The following is a 22,023-nucleotide window of genomic DNA, read 5'->3' on the forward strand; positions in this document are numbered from 1 at the left end:
TAAAATTATGGAATTTGAGTTGTCTTTATACCAATATACCCAGAGCTTGGGAAAGCAATTCAAGTTTAATTATGTATATGTTTAAATAATTATACAATAAATTATATATTTTTGTATATACATATATAATATCATATATATGTATATTTATTTATATATTTATATTCTTCCCTTTGTGGGACTGTCTAGAAATTTTCACTTGTCCCACACATGTGACACATTCATCTCATTATCTCACCCTGGCATTCATTTTCCCTTTATTTATTGACAGATTATTGTTGTTTTTAAGCCATGAAGTTTTCTCTTAATGACAAAATCTCTCATTAAAAAAAAAGAGTAGAAGTTGAGAATTAGGACTTTTAGACTCAGTGTTTTGACAGTCTATCTTTGCCAGAGTTGAAGACCACGTGGCATGTTCCGGCTTCTCAGTTCGGGCTAACTTGCCCAGTCATTCTTTTCCTTCCATTTTTGGGCCCTCCAAGAGTTCAGTATCTTTTTTTTCTCTACCTCACACATTATCTGAGTGTCAGATCTCCTTCTCTAGTTTTTGGATGATCCTGTATCAACCAAGACTGACTGTGGTGTGGAGTATTGTCTGTCAGATGTCTCCTTTTTGGCTAGATCTGAAATTGATTGGGACTCATTTCTTCTGGGCTTGGAAATGGGATAGAGAGAAATAAAAGATGATTCCTAGGCTCTTTGGATGGATGAGGCAATCATTTCTTGAAGTTGGGTTAGGAACCAACAGTTTGTCTTGGGTGTTTTGAGTTTGAAATGACCATTAAACACTCAAGTAGCTATTTGAGAAGGCAATTGAACAGAGACGTCTCAGAGAGAGGCTCAGAAAGAGGTCATGGCTGCAGACAAAATCTGGTAGTCCTCGGCATATAAAATAGTATTCAATCCATGCAACTGTGAGATCACTCATAGAGAGAGTGTGGCTCAGTACGGCAAGAATATTGAGAATAGAGTATTGGGCATAACAACATTTAGAGGTTGGCAGAGAAGAAGCTGCCAGAGAATCATTGGAGGGTGATATTATAGATGCCACAAGAAAACAATGTTTAAAAGAGATAGTGGTCAAGTGTATTGAAAGAGATTAAATAATATGAGGAAACAAAGTATCCATTGGATGTGATTGGCTCCATGGACGTCTTTGTAGACCTAGACGATAGGAATTGTTTTTATTGAAAACCAAGCAATTGGACAAAATTTATTATATTCTTACATTTTTCTCCCTAGTTTTTCCTTCCACCGTCTCACCTGAATGAAACTTTCCCCTGGGATAACACTTTCTTTAGCAAAGACAGTTTTGTCTCAATTTCCTCCTGTCTCACCGAGAGCAGGAAAGGGCTCCTTTCCTCGATGCCACGTCATGGTTCATGTTAATTGCTCTTTCTGTCTCTGATTTCCAGGCTCTTTGACCTTCTCAGTATTTATGACCCACATTCCCACTCCAGTCTCCTTCCACAATTCTTGCCTTTTGCAGTCCCAATTTTACTTCTGTTTTGGAATAGTTTTATGCCTCTATCATTAACTCTGTTAAATAATTGTTATTTTCCCAGATTTTAATTAAGTCCCTATCAACCCTGAACCCATGATAGATATTTCTATGATGTTCCCTTTAAGCTCCCACTGGATCCCTCATCTGGATAAGCCCATTGTCTTTTTCCTCCACTTCTGCTTCTACTGTAAGGCATTATTAGAAGAATATTTCAACCCTAAAAACCCATGCCATTGACTCTCATTCCTGTTCAATACCGTGTTTCCCCAAAAATAAGACCTACCCTGAAAATAAGACCTACCCTGAAAATAAGCCCCAGTTAAGATCGGCAACCAGACGGACTCATTTAGTACATTATGATGATGTTCCAGAAGAAGATGACATGACTGTATTTGAATAAATGTAGATTGTTGTACATGAAAAGTAAGACAGTCCCTGAAAAGATGCCTTAATGTGTCTTTTGGAGCAAAAATTCATATAAGACCCGGTCTTATTTTCGGGGAAACACGGTAGTAACTTCATCTTTTAAAAATGTCTTATCATGATTTTTTGTGTTTATATTTTGTTGTTCTGAAATTGTTTGCTTGTTAACATGGCATTTTAAAAAAGTGCTAAATTATTTACTGAAAGCCTAGCAAACTTTTAAAGGATCTTGTCTTGTCTGTGAAATTCCGACCTGGCCAATAAAAGCCTTTGATCACCAAGGTCATTGTGAAGCCTGCAAACCTGTATCTACAGGAAGTAGGAGGCAAAGAGGGAGTCTTCTCCAAAGTCCATCTTGGAGGTGACCACGGAGAAGAGTCAACACGAAAGGTGCTTCCAGGGAACAGAACAGGGGCAGCCCAGGTGGCTGCGTGGAGTCTTGTCCCTCAGCACGATCTGATTTGCCTCGTGCACAAGTGACCAGTTTCATTTTCAATCTCTCCTTCCCTCAATGAAATTTTACAGTAGTTGTTGATCTTCAGCAGTGTATATGGGTGTGTTGTTGGTGGTTAAATTAACACTGAGTCCATAGATTGAGAACATTAGAGGAAGAAGTTCATGTGGACCAGAGGACTAGATATCACACCCTGGGCTTAGAGCTGACTTCTCAGACCTGACCATTCCTTGGGTTGTTTCCCTTTGGAGGGGCTGGAGGGGGAGTAAGTTTTCAGTTGTGTGTATTACTTTGCACTGTGTGGTGCAGGGACATTTTCATGACTATGTCCGTGGGAAGAAGTGTGTGTCTGGATGCTGGACAGCTAGAATGTGGACTAGAATTTGGGGACTACGTGACGGTTTGATGGAGAGTTTAAACTACAGTTTAAAGACATATAATAAAAAGTGCATTGGGTTATGAATCAAGAAACATGGGATCTAGGGCTGAGTATGTTACATATAGTCTTTCTGGCCATTTGTCGGCTTGGTTGTTGGTGCTGTGTGATTTCGGGTAACAAAGCCATAACATTCTATGGTGCCAAGTAACGAACTTGCTTCATGCACATGAACATGTTTCCCCAAAAATAAGACCTAGCTGGACAATCAGCTCTAATGCGTCTTTTGGAGCAAAAATTAATATAAGACCCAGTCTTATATCGTATTAAATTTATAAGACCCGGTGTATTGTATTGTATTGTATTGTATTGTATTGTATTGTATTGTATTGTATTGTATTGTATTGTATTATACCCGGTCTTACATTATAGTAAAATAAGACTGGGTCTCATATTAATTTTTGCTCCAAAAAACACATTAGAGCTGATTGTCCAGCTAGGTCTTATTTTCAGGGAAATGCAGTAGCCGCTGGCTCATGGTTGCCAGAGATAGAGGCCAAACCTTCAGGTATCTGAACTTACCTTAAAAGCCATGGGTACTTCAATGATGTAAAGGTCGACATAATCTAGCTGGAGGACGCTGAGTGTCTTTTCCAGGGTTGGGCGAACCCACTCCGGGTCAAGCTTTGTAGCCCACAGCTGAAAGAATAAAAGGAGAATAGTTAACTAACATCCGTGCTATTTTTCTTTCTTTTCTTTGTTTTTTTTTTTTAACAATAATGTGGACCTTTATTCTTTACAAAGCTTTCATACACATTTTATTCACTCATTTCATTTCACAAAAATATGTGTATGCTGCAGTTTAATTTGAGTATTAGTAAGCTAATGTAACGTGTGACACCCAGAGTAGAATTTTATCAGAATACAGCACCACAGACTTAAAGATCCACCTGAATCACAGAGGACGTAATTCGGAGATAAAGTCTTCCTCTGCAAAGTGCTAATTTCCTAACTGACTCTCAGCACTTAAACTTTTCCATTGTGTAACTAGGAGACGTGTATCTAAATAGCTGTGCTGACCTGGCCTGGCACTTTATTTTCATGTCACTCTGATAAAAGATGTGTTTCACCCAAGCAAGAAGTATGATTGCATGGGTGACTTCACTGGATCCTTCACATTGTAACAGACAATCCAGAAGCTGGTGAAATTTTAAATTATTTCAAAGGTGTCGAATCTCTTTCACTGCTCCTTTGTTCTCATTTGGTCCTACTCCGACCCCAAAGAAATTCTGCCATTTCCTACTAAGAAGTGACTGGATCTCTGGCTGAACCGATAATGTCACCAAAATGATTGGGTAGGAGACCCCAGCCTCATTCCACAACAGAGGCCAACAATTGGACAGCAATTCATGAATGAAAATGGGGAGATATGGAGGTCAAAGGGTTCAAACTTCCAGTTATAAGGTGAATAAATTCTGAGGATCTAATGTATAGCGTGGTGATTATCGTTAGTAAAACTATTATATATTTGAAAGTTGCTAAGAGAGTAGACTTTAAATGTTCTCACCACAGAAAAGACATGGTAATTATGTGAGAGGATGGAGGTGTTACCTAATGCTATGGTGGTCATCATTTTGCAGTATCTAAGTGCATGAAATCAACATGCTGTGCATTAAAGTCACACAGTGTTGTATGTCAACATCTCAATAGGCTAAAAAAAAATGAATAAAAGGAACTTAGAGAGCTTAACAACAACAGAAAAAGGGAAGATAAATTACCTGATCTCCAGTGTCAGGTAATGAAAGATTAAGGCTTGGGTGGTCAAACCAGGGCATGTGTATCCTTGAAGTCTATAAAACATAGGGTGTTGAGGGGGTACTCAGAGCCTCAGGATAAATTAGTACATTTTCTTGGAGCATCGCATTTGCTCAAAGATTCCTTTGGGGGAAATAGTTTTCAATTTCTGTACCCTTTTTGTCACTAGTAAGGGCAAGCAAAATTGGTAAAATTTGATTTTTTTTTCTACGTTGGATAATTATTTTGTTTTCCTTGCCTTAAAAGCACAGAGAAGAGAAAACTTAATATGGAGAGAGTAGTGGGAAAATGTGTTTTTGCTGTGACTGTGGGCCCCTTTGGTGTTATTGTGTAGTCCCATTTAAGTGAAAATTCTGTTTTATATATTTTCATTTATTTTTATTCAGCACTAGCTTTGTGATAGGTGCTGTTTAAGTGTTTTCTAAATGTCAACTCATAGCAACTTTATGAAAGAATTGATTTAATTCGGTTCAATCTTTCCAGCATGATAGACATTGCAACCGCTTTAACTACTTACCAAGGAGATAAGGAGGAAAGTTTTTTGGTTGATTTTTCTTGGTGCTTATTTAAAACCTCATTTTTACACGAAACAAAATGAAACAAAGAAGAATCTACTATGGAAAAAAATGGCAAAGTCTAAAAAATTTTAAGGTGGAAAAAGTCTTCAAAAATATTTCTGGCTTGGGCAGGCTGTTTCGGCGTAGGTCCTCAGGGTATGAATTCAAGTTTATTCTTCTCTGGAAACACTTTGAGAGCACCTAGATGTTTTACTCTAATGAGAGACCGTGTAATAATAAAATCTTTAGGAATCAAAATTGTAAAGCTGTAATAAAGTGAAAAGCTTCAGGTTGATATTTTGGGACAGTGGCTCCATGTGGCTGCTTGGAAACAATCCATAATTGGCAGGTGACTTGGGGAATCGCAAAGCCCTAGAGAGCTTGGAAAAGAGTTGAGTGGGGAGCTGGGAAGAAGCAAAATCTGGGGAGCATCTTGTTTTCTTTAGAACCCTCAGGAGAATTGTATTATAAGTTCTCCAAAGTTGTACAGCTTTATTCCTGCAAAGCTGCCTGCAAATACACACCCTGTATTTCCACTGGCTTTTATTTGAATCATTATGCTTTATTTTTCTGATTGCTCTTCAATGGATAATGATTTTTAACACTTGGAGATTTAAATTGCTCCAAAGATAGTGATCTAAACAAAATGTGGCATGTCCATACAATGGAATATTATTTCGCCATAAAAAATGAAATTCTGATACATGCTACTACATGTATGAACCCAGAACACATTATACTAAGTGAAAGAAGCTAAACACAAAAGGCCACATATTATGTGATTCCATTGGTGTTAAATGTCCAAAATAGAAAAACTATAGAGATGGAAAGTAGATCAGTGATTCCTAGTGACTGGGGGAGAGGGATAAATGGGAAGTCACTGCCAGTGGGTGTGAGGTTTCTTTTTGGAGTGATGAAAATATTCTGGAATTAGGTAGTGGTTGTGGTTGTGCAACTTTGGGAATATACTAAAGACCACTGATTTAAAATGGTGAACTTCATAGTATGTGAATTATAGTTCAATAATAATAAAAAAAAGATCTATGGACAAATAGGCACACACAAAAGAAAAAGAAGGTTGCCCTTTTAAAGAAAGCTTTGGCAAATGCATATGTAACATGAACCACACCCCCTTCCCTCCATCCTCACATTTTTGCTTTGTAGATTCGCTTCTGTCCATATTGTTTTAAATCCATGCCCATGTGTGAAGAAGGAGCTGTGCCCTCACCTTCAAGGGGCTCACTAGTCCCTAAATTCTTGGCAAGAGTAAGGAATTCGGCAGTTGAGAATTCGCATCTCTTGGTGAATCCAAAATTCTTTAGCAGAGAAAAGTGGCACCAGATCTACCATTAAAATTAGGAGATGGAGGTGAAGGGAAGGCCTCACCTTTCCGCAGTAGAAAATATCCTCTCTCTGCACCTTTCCTTCTGCTATCTTCTCCCTGATAGCCTCCCCCACTTCATGCTCGTTCTTGTAGATGTAGGCCCCATCAATGTGCCGGTACCCCGTATCGATGGCCATCTTCACTGCTGTCAAACAGTCCCCTTTAGAGGTCTGAAACGACAAGGGGTTTGGGGTTTGGGAGAAAAGAAATGATTCTTGAGGTTAATCATTAATAACCCGGAGACTTTGCTATATATTGTTTTAGAGTGAAAATGACAAATTCCCAATTCCATGCTGTTGTAATTGGAAGAGAGTATCTGGAGGCTGGAGAAACTGACCTCCCAGGGAGCATCCCACCCTCAGTGGGAGACTCCATCCATCCCAGGTCTGCCCTCAGCTTTGCAGCTTCAGAAATGTGACTTGATCAATTTTACCAGTGACAGGAGATGTCATGGTAGCCATGTTATAGGAGGGCATAGGTCATTGAAGAAGGCTCAATTATAAATCAGATGTTCGGGTGAATAAACTGAATTATATCCACAGAACGCAATACTACCCAATAATAAAAAGGAATGAACTATTGATACACACAGCAACATGGATGAATATCAACCAGCTATACATAAGAAGCCAGACGAAAAAGTGTAAATAAATACTTTATGATTCCATTTATAGAAAATGCTAGAAAATGAAAACTAATCTATAGTGACAGACAGATCAGTGATTGCTTGGGGTGGACATGGGTGGCAGGAAAGGATGCTTTTCTCTGTTTCCTCTTTTTTATTTTTATGTTTTGTATCTCAGCTCTGGATTTCTGTTTTGTGGTTACCATGAGGTTTGTATATAATGTCTCATAGATAAAATAGTCCTTTTCTGATAACATTTTACCTTCATTCACCTATACAAGTTCCATTCTGTTACTCCTCCCTTCTTATGTTGTTACGAGGTTTCTTCGAACTAATTCTCTCTTTTATGTGACCTATTTCCAATGCTTTCTAATAGATCCTTCATCTCGTTTATTGAGTTCTTCAGCTCCAGAATTTCTGTTTTGTTTTTTGTTGTTGTTGTTGTTTATAGTTTCAATCTCTTTGGTAAAGTACGCCTTCTATTTATTAATGTTATTCCTGAGCTCATTGAGTTGTCTGAGTTTTCTTGTATATCATTGAGTTTCTTCATGATTGCTATCTTGAATTCTCTGTCATTTAGATCACTATCTGCCATGGCTTTCAGTTTGGTTTTTGGAGAATTGTCATTTTTTTCCTATGTTGTCACATTACCTTGGTTGTTCATGGTGCTTGACAGGTTGCAGATTCATTTGAAGTAGTGAATATTTTCTTATTGAGGTACCATTTTGATTTTAACAGTTCAGCTGGTTGATAGGTAGAGGTCTTTGTTTTCCATTAGATGGTGCCTAATGGTAGTTTTTGTTGTCTCTTACCTATGCTAGGTGTGCCTCTGGGGTGTGTGGGCAGGGGGACTGTCGCTGTGGTCATGGGAGTTGCCATCTGGGTGGCAGGATGGTGAGTGTTCCCACTGTGTTTGGGGCATCTGGGTCTTGGGACACTACACTGTGATGGGGGATGTGGTGGGTGGGAGGGAGCTGAGTTGTGAGCTCATGTGCTGTTATCTGGTTCCCTTTCCAGCTGGTGCCACTGTTCTGTGGCTGGGAAACCATAGATAGGTCTCTGCTGCTGCTACCAGGCTCCACTGCAGTTGGTAGAGGGAGTGAGTCTCAAGCACCAACCACTATTTCTACCCCGCTTCCTCTCCACTGGGCCATAGTGTGGGTGCCGCACCCCGATTCCTTCCCCTATCCATTGGTTAGGGCCGTGGGCTTAGCCGCAGTGGCTGGGGGGCTGCAGCTACGGGTACAGTCCCTGTCTTTCCCCTCATCCTGCCTCCCCTACATGTCCCAGTACACACGCCTTCAGTTCTCCCAACGTGTGGTCATCTCCAGGTTGCCAGTGGGTTACGCAGAGGAACCTGTTTCATTTAGAAGTTTGATTATCTGTAGATTTAAGGGGCGATACACAGGTGTCTATACACTCTGCCATGATGCTGTATGATAACACTTTAAATATACAAGAGTATGTGTTAACATATAGATGGTCAAGAGACATGAAAAAATGCTCAATGTCACTAATCATCAGAGACACGCAAATTAAAACAACAATTAAATGTTAGTTAAAATCACACCTGTGAGAATGGCTATCATCAATGAAACAACAAACAACAAGTGTTGGCAGGGATATGGAGAACTTGTGCACTTTTGCTGGGATTGTAAATGGGTGCAGCCACTATGGAAAACAGTATGAAGGTACCTTAAAAAGTGAAAAATAGAACTACCTTATGATCTAGCAATTCTACTTCTGGGTATTTATCTGAAGAAACCCAAAATACTAATTCGGAAAGACATATGCACCCCTATGTTCGTTACAGCATTCTTTACAATAGCCAAGATGTGGAAGCAGCCTGAGTGTCCATCAATAAATGACTAGATAAAGAAGATGTGGTACATATATACAATGGAATATTACTTGGCCATAAAGAAGAATGAAATCTTACCATCTGTAACAACATAGATAGACCTAGAGGGTATTATGCTAAGTGAAATAAGTCAGACAGAAAAAGACAAATACCATATAATTTTACTTATATGTGGAATCTAAAGAACAGCATAAATGAACAAATAAAAGAGAAACAGACTCATAGATACAGAGAACAAATTGATGGTTGCCAGATGGAAGGGAGGTTGGAGGCTGGGTGAAAAAGGTGAAGGAAGTAAGAAGTACCATTGGTGGTAACAAAATAGTCATGGGGATGTAAAGTACAGCATAGGGAATATAGTCAATAATATTGCAATTACTATGTATAGTGCCAGGTGGGTACTAGACTTATCAGGGGATCAGTTTGTAAATTATATAAATATCTAACCACTATGCGGTATACCTGAAAGTAATATAGAATGTGAACTATAATTGAAAATAATAATAATAATAAAGAGTGTGTCAATTTAGTTATGTTTTTTCTTAGTGAGAAATGGAAGCCTTGATGGAGATTTCCATCAAGATAAACACGTAGTTTCATCAGAAAAAATTTCAAATTCTTTTAGGTTTTGTGTGCAGGAGAGGCTTAATCCCATTTGTTGATTTTTGTTGCCCTCATATTCCTATGGTGATCATTCTGATCTCATTCACAAATGTTGAAACTACTTGTGCTTGCTTCTGTTAATATATTGTCAGTGTTCTAAACAAAATGCTTGACAAATCACATCAGACCTGTGAACTCTGGTCCACAGGTATTGATTTGTTGTAAAATGAGTGAGATAAGAAATCTCTTGTATTTCTAGTGGCTTTATAGTTCTGGGCTAGAAATAGGAAGCCTTGGGGGGCATAAATTGCATTTTCTTTCCCTATTTCAGTTGAAAGTCAGTACTATTGAGAAGAGAAGATGATGTGAAAACTGAACAAGCTGGCTACACAGATGGTATTAGAAAACAAGATTAATAGTAACAAATATCAAATAGTTAGAGAAAGATACACGCCTTCTAGAAATTCTTTGATTAACATGATTAATAGGGCTTGAACAGAAACCGAGGCAATGAAAATCCCAGACTCTAAAATGAGATGTTACAGATGACAGCAAGTGTGACAATAAAAGCACAGTGGGAAGAGGCGGCTTCAGGTAGAATCCAGGAATTTACAGGCTTAAAACAAAAATACTACTTTCATTTTCAAGTGTATGCTCTAGTATTAATAAAAAGAGTAAAATTTAATATGAGATGATACACATATCTCAGAAATCTATCCCTGAGATTCTGTGAGCTGAAACTGACAAACTAGGTACAGAGCTAAAGTAGATTTATTATAAGGGGAAGAACTCAAAACAGTGCATATTAGAGGGTATGAATACGCTTGTATTTTCAAAGATTAACCAAGGAAAGAAGCACAGAAGGAGAGCATTCAGGATAAAGAGAGAAAGAGAAGGGCTGAGGTCGGAGTGTAGTATTGACTATTAGCTTGAAGTAATATATGAATGGTGCTTTATTTAATAAGATTATGGCACAGAAGAAAGTTAGTAGTGACAATCTTCAATGATTGAGCCATCATTAAAGAGCCTTTTCTAAAAGGTACACTCTTGCTAAAAATATTTTCTATGGAAAATAGATGGTGGAAGCAGCAATGAGGTGAACTACTATTTTGGATTTAATTCTAACCAATCTGGAGGAACTAGCTGGGAATGTGAACATAAAAAAATAGTTCTTTGTCATTCTTAAATGTAGCATAAGAGAATTCTATATAAATTCTGACATGTGTTAGGAAAATCCATTTTAGGAAAGAATCAGAAAGATCAAATAGCACACCATATTTGGAGACTCAAGTAAGTGATATGATAGAAGAATCTGAAATGCAAAAATTTGACCTAACGATTAAGGACAAGCTCAATAAAATAAAAGTTTTGTTTTCTAAAATAGTTAATAGCCCCCTTCTTCCACTTAAGGAAGGGGAGAGTCCGTAAGGATAAGGTTTCATCCTCCAGGAGGTAACCTGTACCCTTGGTCAACATCCTTTTATGCTGTGTGTCCCCAGAAAGTACAATACTGAAAACTGAAAACTGAAGAGTCTGAAAACTGAGTAAGAAGGAGTCATCGTAGCATCACTCCCTTTGATCTATTTGGAAAATGTGTGCTTCCGATCCCTGAATTTTAGGCTCTGTGAATCTAAAGGTCTTAGTTCCCAGGTGAAACCAGGCTCCCATTTCAAGAGTTCATGGGAAAGAGTAGCCGTACTGGTGGGGGTAAGAGACTTATGATTGGAGGATTGGACTTATGATTGTTGTGCAATGGGACAGGGAAGGAAATATTTGGCACCTAGGTGATCCAATGGTACACTCCTTACTGATTTCAATAGTTAATGGACAAGGCAGCAACCATGACCTGAGAGGGTGAGTTGACTAGGGACTCAGACACCTGAAGGATGAGGGTCTGGGTCTTAACATCAGGTAAATCACCTGGACCAGCAGAGATGTTGGCTAAGGAATCAGGAAATCCAGACTGCATAGTCTGGGAGGGAGATGACAAGTGTAAGTTACAACTGGAAGACAGCTTTAGTGGCAGGAGCTGTATGTATCCTGCTGAGTCTACCGCTTTTAAATGTTTTCCTGGAGAGAGATCACACAAAATCCTGGAAGAGCTGTTCCCAGGGGTGAACTTCGCGTATAAAACCAGTAGATCAAATTGGCACCAGTGTAGACTGTAGGGTATGTCCTAATGTGCCCCGTTTCCTCAGCTGCCGGAAGTGTTGGCTGCTAATTATTTACATCTGGTTCCCTCTATGGATGACACGGAGTATAAAAGCCTGCTCTTACCTCAGCTCTGCAGCACCATTTGCATTCCAGAGCTCCCTGTGGGTGTGCTGAGCAACTGTAGCACACGTCAGCTCTCCCCGCTGAACGTACTGGTTTTTCTCACTCCCTAACAGGTCTGGTTCCTGAGAGTACTGTCCAGGAAACCACCTGCACCTACCTCTCCTTCCCAGAGTCTGTGCCCAGAGTCGCCAATTGAAGACACTTGGGTAAAGAAGGATTTCTTACACAAGCTAGAGAAAGTACTAATGATACAGCAACAGAGTTCTAAATGTGACCACATTAAAATTGGGAAACTCTGTTTATGAAAAGATACTATTAAAAGATTAAAATAGACAAATGGGACGAGACATTTTCACATAGATAAAGCTGACACAGAAATCATATCCAGATATTTTTTAAAAATCCACCATATCAATAAGAAAAGGGACATCTAATAAAGAGAAATGCATAGAAGGCACAACCACTTTGCAAAAGATATCCAAAATGGCTAATAAAAGTTGTGAAAAATTAATCTCATCTAAATTATAAAGGAAATGCAAATTAAGACCACAGTGAGAGATAATTTCACACTTACCAGCGTTGCATAAATTAAAAAACACACCAAGTGTTGGTGAGAATGTGAAGCAAGGGGAACGCTCATACATTTTTGTAGGGAATGTACATTATATGACTACTTTGGGAATTATCTATACTGACGTCATCTCAAAAATTGGAGATACTGGTACTCAATGGCATAGCAATTCCATGCCTAGATATGTACCTTAGAAAAACTCATGCATATATGCAATGACACCTATGCAAGAGTCTTCGTAGCAATATTGCCTATAAAGCCCCAACCTGGAAACAATACAAATGCCCACCAATAGTAAAATGTATACCAATCTAGTCTCATAATTAAATATTATAGAGCAATAAAAATAACTGAAGACATGATTAATAACATGGGTGAATCTTACAACATAATATTTAGAAAAAGAGGCAAGACAAAAAAAGTAATGCATTCAGTGTGTTTCCATTCCTAGAAAGTCCCAAAACTGTCCAAATTAAAATACATTGTTAAAAATGCTTGTTAAAGTTACGCAACCCTTAAAAAAAAGCAAGAAAATAATTGCCATAGACATTATAAGAGCAATTATCTCTTGAGGGAGGGAGGGTTTTAGATTGGGAAGGGCACACAGAGGGCTTCTGGGGTTTGATGTGTTCTAATTTTGAATCTGGGTTGTGGTTACACAGATGTTCGTTTTGAAAGTATTTGTCTCTTTCTACATACATTATATTTCAAAATTTTAAGTATTCAAAAAAGGAGTTAGCTAAATAAGGAGTAAGTGACTCAAATACATTTCAAAACCTTAGATCTAAAGAATATAATAAGCTGAGCCTAAAGCATCTTTTTGGCCTTGGATCTCTTACCATTCACTCTCCTTTGCCTGGATCTAATTGGCTGCCAAGCTTTGTAGAGCTTACCCTAATGATTTGTAGCCTTCAGCCAACTTACTTCCCTCCTAGGTTCCAGCCAAATTATTTTCCTCATAGCCATCAGCCAAGTGCAAGTCATTATTTTTTGCCTGATTTATTATAGAAACTCTCTTACTTGATTTCTATGTATTCTGTCTCTTCTCATTTTAGTTCATTTTAACTTCGGCAGGTTAATATTTTTGAAATATGAACCTACATTTTTTTCCCTGAGATTTTTTTGTTACCTTCTACTGCCACCACCAAACCACTTTTTACAGCTGATGGGCGGCATCCATTGCCTCTAGAGAGGAAAGACGTAACAAAATGCAGACGTCAGTTCTTGGTGTTTGATTTCTCAAAGTCAAGGCCTCTGTGTCTGGAGTGTGAAGGGGTCTCAGGTACTGGAAAGAACTCAGGATACACACTATACTAAAAGTAAAAACAAACACTGATTTTTCCCCCCTTTGTTCCTTGACCCTCAAAATAATTAGCCCATGTGGTGCTTTACAAAAATACAAAGGAGTTGCCATTACTTAAAAATTAATGATTACTTTATAATACTCTCTGAAAAGAGTTAGAAGATCAGGCCATACCAGATCCTTGTTTGTGCATGGCCATTGGCTATAGTGGAGAAAGTGCCGTCCTCTTTTCGAATGGTGAGTGAAATCTTCTTGTGTCTTTGACTGACTATCATCTCCTGACGGTAGTTGCATGTGTTTTCTTTTTGCATGTGGCAAAGAAGAAAATACAACATTTCTTTTGCTCGTGTCTGCTATCAAAGTGGGAAAGCAGATCAAAATGGAGAAATAGGTTTAGTTCCCCAGGGCCACTTATTTATGCTTCCTGCTAGTCCCTGACCCCTTTAGGTAGAGATTATGAGACCACGCTCACCCCTGACACAGATTCTTGACCAAACTCTAACTGAGCTCTTTTCTAGCATGGACTTCCATGTTTAGCTCTGCATTGGCCAATGTGATCAAGAATCCTGCTAAGTCAGTTTGGCAACAACACCCCATCCTATCCTCGATATCTGATCACCTTCGATATCAAATCAGGTTCCTCATCCCCCATCATCCCCCAGCTCTGGTCGCCCAGCTCTGTCTTCAGCAAGAATCCTGTTGGGTCAGATTAACCAGAATCCCCCTTTATCCCTGATGTTTCCTCTCCGTAACTTTCTATTCACTGACCCCGTCCAGCTCTTGGCTATACATTCCTTGCCTGGACTGTCTTCAGAGTTGAGCCCAATGTCTCCTGTTGGAGAATTCCATCATGGTGGTCCCTACGCCTATCACAACACTCCTTCCCCATGAAGAGTCTTCCTTACCAGGCTTTAACAAGTGTCATTGAATAATTATTTTCCTTCAACAACCTGTCCCCAGTATATATAAAAAAAAATACTTGATGTAAGAACAAAGCTTTGCCTTCTGCAGGTGAAACAGTTTCCCTGGGTTGAGAGGAAGAGGGCAATTAGATGGGCACTGAGGAGAAAGCAAGGACTATTTAAAGGACGGCTTCTTTCTGAGAAGGGGTTCTGAGCCTTGTGCCCCCTACTTCTGCCAGCTCAGGGGCAGGGTGGACTCCATGTTTCAAGCTCCTTCTTGCTACTCATCAAGGACTTGGACTTCACCTCTCCTTTGCCCCATATGCAGTGCCTTTGGCTCACTCTCCAGATGATGAAAACTGTTTGTAGTTATAAAAATCTCAACAAGGGCCACCCAGGAAGAAATACTGGATCAATTATGACGCCAAACCACCTTCCTAGGCCACTGCTTCCTCATAGCTTGATGTTTCTTGACCTAACCCATAACTAGATTTGTTCATGGTTCCTTTCATCTTTGAATAAGTGTTAATCTCTCTTAAAGTGCCTCAGCTTCCCTTATATTTTAAAATCCCTTTTTTCTAGCCCAGTGTTTCGATTCCTGTGTTATTTCAAAAATGCCTCACATATGGGAGAGGCAATAAATGTATTGAACCAAATTATTGTTTATTTTCCAAAATATGTGCCATCGGTCCTGGGTTTGTATCATTTGCACACCTGGTAATAATCTTGAGTTTTACTTGAACTTTTTGATTAATATTGGCTATTAACTCTGTGGGCTGATATTCATAAAAACTGAATTAATTTCTATCAAAGCAAAAAAAAGGAGTGAGATTCAAAACTCTTGCTATTGGACTTACCCAGATGGAGCTATAGGGAGAGAGAGAGAAATAAGGGAGATTTGTTGGAAGGCTATTGTAGACCATTACATCCCTGTATGAAAGTATTCTGGGAAGCTGTCATTGACAAAGGTCACAGAGATAATTAGTATATTTTAGTTTTCATTAGTGATCATTAGGTGAGGTAATGCACACAATGCTTAGTGCTACCAAATATTGGTTCCATCTCAAATTCCCTGAATTCACAGATATGAAACACCTTTACAAGAAAGTTGGGCATATTAAAAGAAAAAAAAAAATTCTTTGTAAGTCAGGAGAAGCTGAGCTGGACATCCTCACCCAGCCCCATAAGACTTCTTCCAAGCTGCTTTGCCACAGTTCCTATCTCCATATGTTCTAGTGGAATCTAAACAGGGCAGAAGTTGGAGGAGACGGTGTTAGTCTTCCTTATTTTAGCCTTCCATGTCAGCTCCCATGCGATGTCCTCCCAAAGACACGCCTAAATCTTCTCCTGGTACCCTGCTGCTCTCTAACTCTTGTATCCCAGCTGACCAGGATCCCAGGACAAATATTGACGGACTTGACTATGTACACGAAACATGAATCGATTCCGGTTAAAGAGTTACCTCAGTCCGACATTCACTTTGTACTTCTTGTGGGATGAAAGTTTTGAAAAGACTCTCTGGCATGTCGAGCGGAGAAGACTCAATTTTGACATCAGACCTCGACCTCTAGGAGTAAGACTGATTCTGAAGTTAAAGCGAATTTAGTACTTTTATTTCAGGGTGACCACCTTGGACACAGGTAGCTCTAACCTCTGCCTCAGAGTGAATGATAAAGGCGTTGTCAGTTGTGTGGCTTGGAACAGAAAGTATGCGTCTGCTCTGTGTGCGATATTCCCTTCTCCCTACTCTAGTCTTCCCTTTAATCCTAGCTCTACCGCTCCCCCTACTGAAAATCTTCTAGATACATGTTGTGTATTTTTCTTCACAGTAGAGTTTCTGCTTTTGTGAGACATACCATTAACTCCATATATCACTTTACAACTGGTAATATTTCTGATCACAAATGTGGTTTGCATGTGTGATCTTCCTTTCTGATAGTATTCTTCTTATGTCATAGTCTCTAATGGGTGTATGTCTTGCCTTCTGAAGTGAAACTCTTTTTGAGAAATGACACATAACTGGCTTTTGAATGTCTCAAATCCATAGCATTTATATATACCTCCTAGGATATGTATTTCAGGTCATATATTCTTAGATACTTTCATGTACAGAAATATACATAGAAAGTCATAGTTAGAAATATGTGGCTTCAATGACATAAGATACTTTTATAACAGGCAATATAGTATAGGGATTAGAGCATAGTCTCTGAGCCCAAACGATGTGGGTGGGTTCAAATTCCTGCTCTGTTCCTTAGCATTACAAGTTTGAGGCAATTTATTTTATTTCTCAATGCCTCCATTTTTTCATCTGTAAAATGGCATTAAGTGGTATCTCATTCCTAATGTTGTGAGGATTAAATGAGAAAATGCCTGTAATGTGCAGCACTTAAGAGAGTTCCTGGTACATGGTTAAGTGTTCAGAAAATTTTAGCTGCTATTGTTGTGTCCATTTGCATCTCCATACCCTCTGATGCTCACATACGTACTATATATCCCCTCTCACAAACTCATTCATTCGTTTGACAAGCATTAGCTGAACACCCATTACATACTATAATAGATACCCTACTGGGAATATAGAGCTAAGCAAGGCATGGTCTTTTTCCTAGTGACTTTCACAGTCTTGTGGGGAAGGTGGCAGAGAAACGATGATTACGACATAGTGTGACAAGTGCTACAATAGTGTTGAGCATAGGGCTTGTGTGAACATGCAGGAGGGCAAGTTGTGGTGGCTGCGACCTGGGATTCTAAGAAGAGGTCTCCTTGAGCTGAGTTTTGAAGGTTTGGTAGAAGTTAGCCAAGTGAACAAATCAGGAGAAAGTGTGTTCCAGGTAGAAGGCCACGTGTTCAAAGGCACGGAGGTGGGAGAGTTGTTCAAGGAACGTAGACAGTTGTTTTCATGTAGGGAGACATTGGAAGAACGGTGATAGATGTTGCTGGAGGGACAGGTCTTGACTGAACCATGAATGGAAGGAGTGCGGACTCTACCCTACAGTGGCTGGAAGCCATTGAAATAATTAGGCAGAGCAGTGACAGGATCATTTTTGGGTCTGAGGAAGATCCTGATAACCCCATTTTGGATAACTAGTTAGAAGAGAACAAAATTGGAAGAATAGCCCAAAGATAAGTTAAGAGCCTAAACTAAGATGGTGACAACGAAGATAAAGAGGAGAGTGTGAACTGGGGAAATGTTTCTGAGATACTTTGAACAGTGATTTAGCAATTATTAGGATGTAATGGGGAGAAGGGGAGAAGTGAGGAAGAGGGCAGAGTGAAGGAATATACTCAGATTTTTGGCTTGGGTGGCTGGGAGGTGGCGGTATTTGCTAAGGAGGGGAGATGGTGAGTGTAGTTTTGTCAGGTTGAGTTAGAGGTGCCCGTGAAAGCTGGAGCACACGCTTGATGGTACAACAGAATTATCCACGGGGCTTGTTAAATGCTGATTCTCAGGTTCTACCCTAGCAGATCCACGTTCAGTAGACCAGAGGTGAAACCTAAGGATCTGTATTTTTTAAAAATGCTCTATGTGGGGCTGGCCCAGTGGCTCAGGCGGTTGGAACTCCGTGCTCCTAACTCCGAAGGCTGCCGGTTCGATTCCCACATGGGCCAGTGGGCTCTCAACCACAAGGTTGCCAGTTCAACTACTCGAGTCCCGCAAGGGATGGTGGGCAGCGCCCCCTGCAACTAAGATTGAACACGGCACCTTGAGCTGAGCTGCCGCTGAGCTCCCGGATGGCTCAGTTGGTTGGAGCGCGTCCTCTCAACCGCAAGGTTGCCAGTTCGATTCCTCAACTCCCACAAGGGATGGTGGGCTGCGCCCCCTGCAACGAGCAACTGGCCCTAGAGCTGAGCTGCGCCCTCCACAACTAAGACTGAAAGGACAACAACTTGACTTGGAAAAAAGTCCTGGAAGTGCACACTGTTCCCCAATAAAGTCCTGTTCCCCTTCTCCAATAAAATCTTAAAAAAAAAAAAAATGCCCTAGGTGGTTCTCATGCAGCCAGTCCATAGTTGTATAGGGAGACATAACAAACAGAACAGGAAATACAGACTTCTGAGTCTCTGCATGTGTGTGCTTGGAGCAAACATTATGAATGAGGTCATATGGGCAAAGTAAGAAGGGAAGGAGACCAGTGACCCAGAGTCCTATCATTGTTTCCACAATGATTTTCCTTTGCATTTCCAAAACAGGGGAACTGGCAATTGAAGCGGAATTGAACTGGGTGATTGTAGTTTTAACTACTCTTGGTATCTTTAGTTTATCTATCTTCCTCTACCTTCCATTCTCCATGCTCCCCTTGCATTATCTTTCAAAAACACTGATCCAACAGTGTTATTGCTTTGTTCCTAAACTTTAAGTAATTCCTCCTTTTCTATAATCCAGTCTCAGCTTGCATTTCCAGATCCTGCTGCCATGACCTCCACCACGAATTCCATATGCCAGCCACCATGGGCTTGGTCTTTCCTAGGTGTATCATGTATCCTGGCCCTCTATACTTCCCTTTCTGCCTAACATGTCCTGCCTCAGCTCTGCTTCTCTGCCTGATGAACTCACACTTAGCTTTACAGAGGTCATTCATCCGTGATCACTTAAACTTCAGTACCATTTCTTCACATAGCACTGTTTATTCTGGCAATCAGTGTGATGTGTTGAATTGCAATGAGATTAGCAGAAAGATTTAAGTAGAAACTTTATTGTGTTTTAATGGAAACCCACTTCAGTCTTCATGGTCAAACTATTCCCTTGCCTGTGTTTTCAGTGTGATACTACTTATAGTTCTAGGATAGCATTTACTCTTATCTTCATTGTTCAATAATTAGTTATTAATAACTGTGTCTCCTCTATTAGATTTCTAATCCCTAGACTCTTCTTGTCATATTTGAAGCTTCTATAGCTTAGTGCTTCATATGTAGTAGGTTTTCACTTCATGTTTGTTAGATTGAACTAAAATAAAAATCCTTAAATATAAACTGAAAAAAAAAATCACGAGTCATAAACTCAGTAATGTCATGTGCTTGAGAGCAATCAAATAATCAGCATCCAGCTGAGTTTTAGGAAAGGAAGCAGAAAGGTCCCATTCTCTAACCCAAGAGAATTTGTAGTCACAAATTGATTTAGTTTGATGTTTGTCTCAATACTCATGCAGCCAAACAGTATTCCTTGGAAATTGCTTTCACTATTACAAAAGGTAAATCAATGAGATCCATTCAAAATGAATTAGATTATGCTTTAGAAAGGTTTCTTTTAAAAAAAAAAAAAACACACCCCAAAACCAAAAAAATACAGAAAGAGAGAGAAGCTTACTATTTTAGGCTCTGAGTAGGTACCAATCCCGATGACAGGAATGCTGTTTCCATCACTTAGAGGTATGCGGTGATCTGCAGCAGTGAGGTCCATCGTGGGGTTTCAGATTTCTAGAAATGATTCTGAACACCACAGTAAGAGTCTTTTTGGAGAGGTATCCTATGGACTATTTAACTTAAAAAAAGGAGGGCCAGAGGGTGGAGCAGTGGGAGGGACGAGATATTGACATATTTATTTCTCAACCTGTTTTCTTTGAGGTTGTTCTGGAAATCCTGATATCGCCCTTTGAACTTTATCAGAGACATATAAATAACTCATTGAGAGTTTCTGCTTACTCCTCTGCAAAGAAAAGATTGAAAAAGCAAAAGGAAACAAAATCTAGCTGGCTTCTCTCCGTTGGGATGCTTTTGTTGCCAAGTAACAGGCCTATCTCAATTTCTTTTAAACTATAAAGGAAATTTATTGGTTCACATTCCTGAAAACTTCAACACTAGGGCTAGCTTAAGGTGAGACTAGAGTCATTTCCCAGACTTTTCTTAGAGATTCTAATGCAGCAGGACTGAGAAGAGGTCTGAGATTTTTATCACCTTAGTTAAGTTTGGCGACCACTGGGCTGGATGGAGAAACACATGATATGTCCAGGAATGAGTTTCTCACTCTCTGGTTCTCTCTGCCTCCTTGCTCTTTTAGCAGACTCTCCCCTTATTGTTGAAAGATGGTAACCAGTCCTTGAAGTGGTGACGTGGTTCCAGGCTCAAATTGACCAAGAAAGTGTATTTGCTTACTCCGTAGCTCCCACAGCAATCCAGGAGTGGTTTTTTTGGCTTCACTTGCCCTTCTTGGTTTGTGATTTTGTGATCCATCACAAAATCAACCGTAGTGGTCAGAAGAAATAAAAGACTGATTGCCTTAAGATAATTAGAAGCTATTTCTAACTTGGGAGTTGAGGTGAATCCCACCTGGGAAGGCTCTTAAGTGAAAGGAAAGAAGTAGCAGTTAGGGAAACAATGAACAAATGTTTATTATAATCTTCCTCCAAAGGATTGGGCTGTGTATAAGATAAGAACTTTGGACCTGGTGACCTCAACTGTAACAGTCGGTGAAGTGCATCTATAATTAACTTGTCCTATCCCCAGGAAATTCATTCTTGCTTATGTACGTACAGTCAGCCAGTGGACACAGTACTTGGCCAGTAGGTTGGGGCAGTGTGGAACATGGGCAGTGATGCTCCTCCCCCTCACGTGTAAATCGATCCAGCAAACACTTACTGTGAACCTTTGTGTGCTGTGATGTTGGCTAGTCTATGTTTATTTTTATTGACTTTTTGGGTGTTTAGCTCTGTAAATTTTGGCACATATACAGATTTGTGTAACTGCCATCCATTTCAGTTGGGATACTGAAACGGGTTATAACCCAGAGATGTCTGCTGTATCATTGGAATTAACCCCTGGTTGTTTGCAAAAGGTGAAAGAATGTACAGACTCAGTCTGAAATGAGGAGAGCAAGGAAGTAAGTTTATTTAAGAAAGATGCTGGCATAGAAGTTGCCGGGGCAGACAACTGCCCCTAAATTTAGGTTACCTTTTTCTTATATAGGAACGGGTAGGTAAATTTCCTTACAACAGGAGATGTGACATATAGACTGAGGTCATTTGATTGACATATGTTGGTTATATAACTAGCTTCTTTCTGCACATGCTCTTACCCAGAATGCACACAGAAAACCCAAAGGGGGAGGGACAAGCTTTAAGGTTCATTCCATTCTAATTGCATTATAATTAGGCTAGAGTTCAACTTATGGGCAGGTTTTGGCAGTTTGCGCATGTGTGAAGAACCAATTAATACCAGTTGGGTCTTATCTCCTCTTTTTATGAGGGTTTAGACATCTTAGGTTTATTTCTAGGGGATGAGCCTGGGCAATTCCTGGGGAGGGGATGCAGGCCTGGGCAACCCCCCTTCCGGTTCACTTTTATTAACCCTTTTCTGCCTCATCAATCTCCATGCTATATCTTTATAACACCCTCTACTACCCCTCCGCCCCTGGAAATCACGACCTGTTTC

General features: G+C 39.7%; 2 protein-coding genes across 3 annotated transcripts in view; one reads left to right on the forward strand and one right to left on the reverse strand.

The window, feature by feature from the left end:
- The window catches only part of AKR1D1 (aldo-keto reductase family 1 member D1), a 36,833-nt gene extending 16,704 nt beyond the window's left edge, over nucleotides 1-20,129 (reverse strand). Inside the window, exons 1-3 of one of the 2 annotated variants that reach the window (XM_019750591.3) lie at nucleotides 19,964-20,128; nucleotides 6,516-6,683; nucleotides 3,340-3,456 (exon numbers count right to left, since the gene is read on the reverse strand). In XM_019750591.3, coding sequence (XP_019606150.2) covers nucleotides 3,340-3,456; nucleotides 6,516-6,683; nucleotides 19,964-20,056 — 378 coding nt within the window. In that variant the 5' untranslated portion in view covers nucleotides 20,057-20,128. Of the gene's footprint in view, nucleotides 1-3,339; nucleotides 3,457-6,515; nucleotides 6,684-19,963 lie in introns of both variants that reach the window. The other variant, XM_074315318.2, reaches the window with a different exon arrangement.
- Nucleotides 1-22,023, forward strand: part of CREB3L2 (cAMP responsive element binding protein 3 like 2) — a 205,512-nt gene that overhangs the window by 56,505 nt on the left and 126,984 nt on the right. The gene's annotated exons all lie outside the window — the stretch shown is intronic.

The sequence above is a fragment of the Rhinolophus sinicus genome, chromosome 8 (genome assembly GCF_057876585.1).
Source record: "Rhinolophus sinicus isolate RSI-liver-muscle chromosome 8, RSI-T2T, whole genome shotgun sequence".
Lineage (NCBI taxonomy): Eukaryota > Metazoa > Chordata > Mammalia > Chiroptera > Rhinolophidae > Rhinolophus > Rhinolophus sinicus.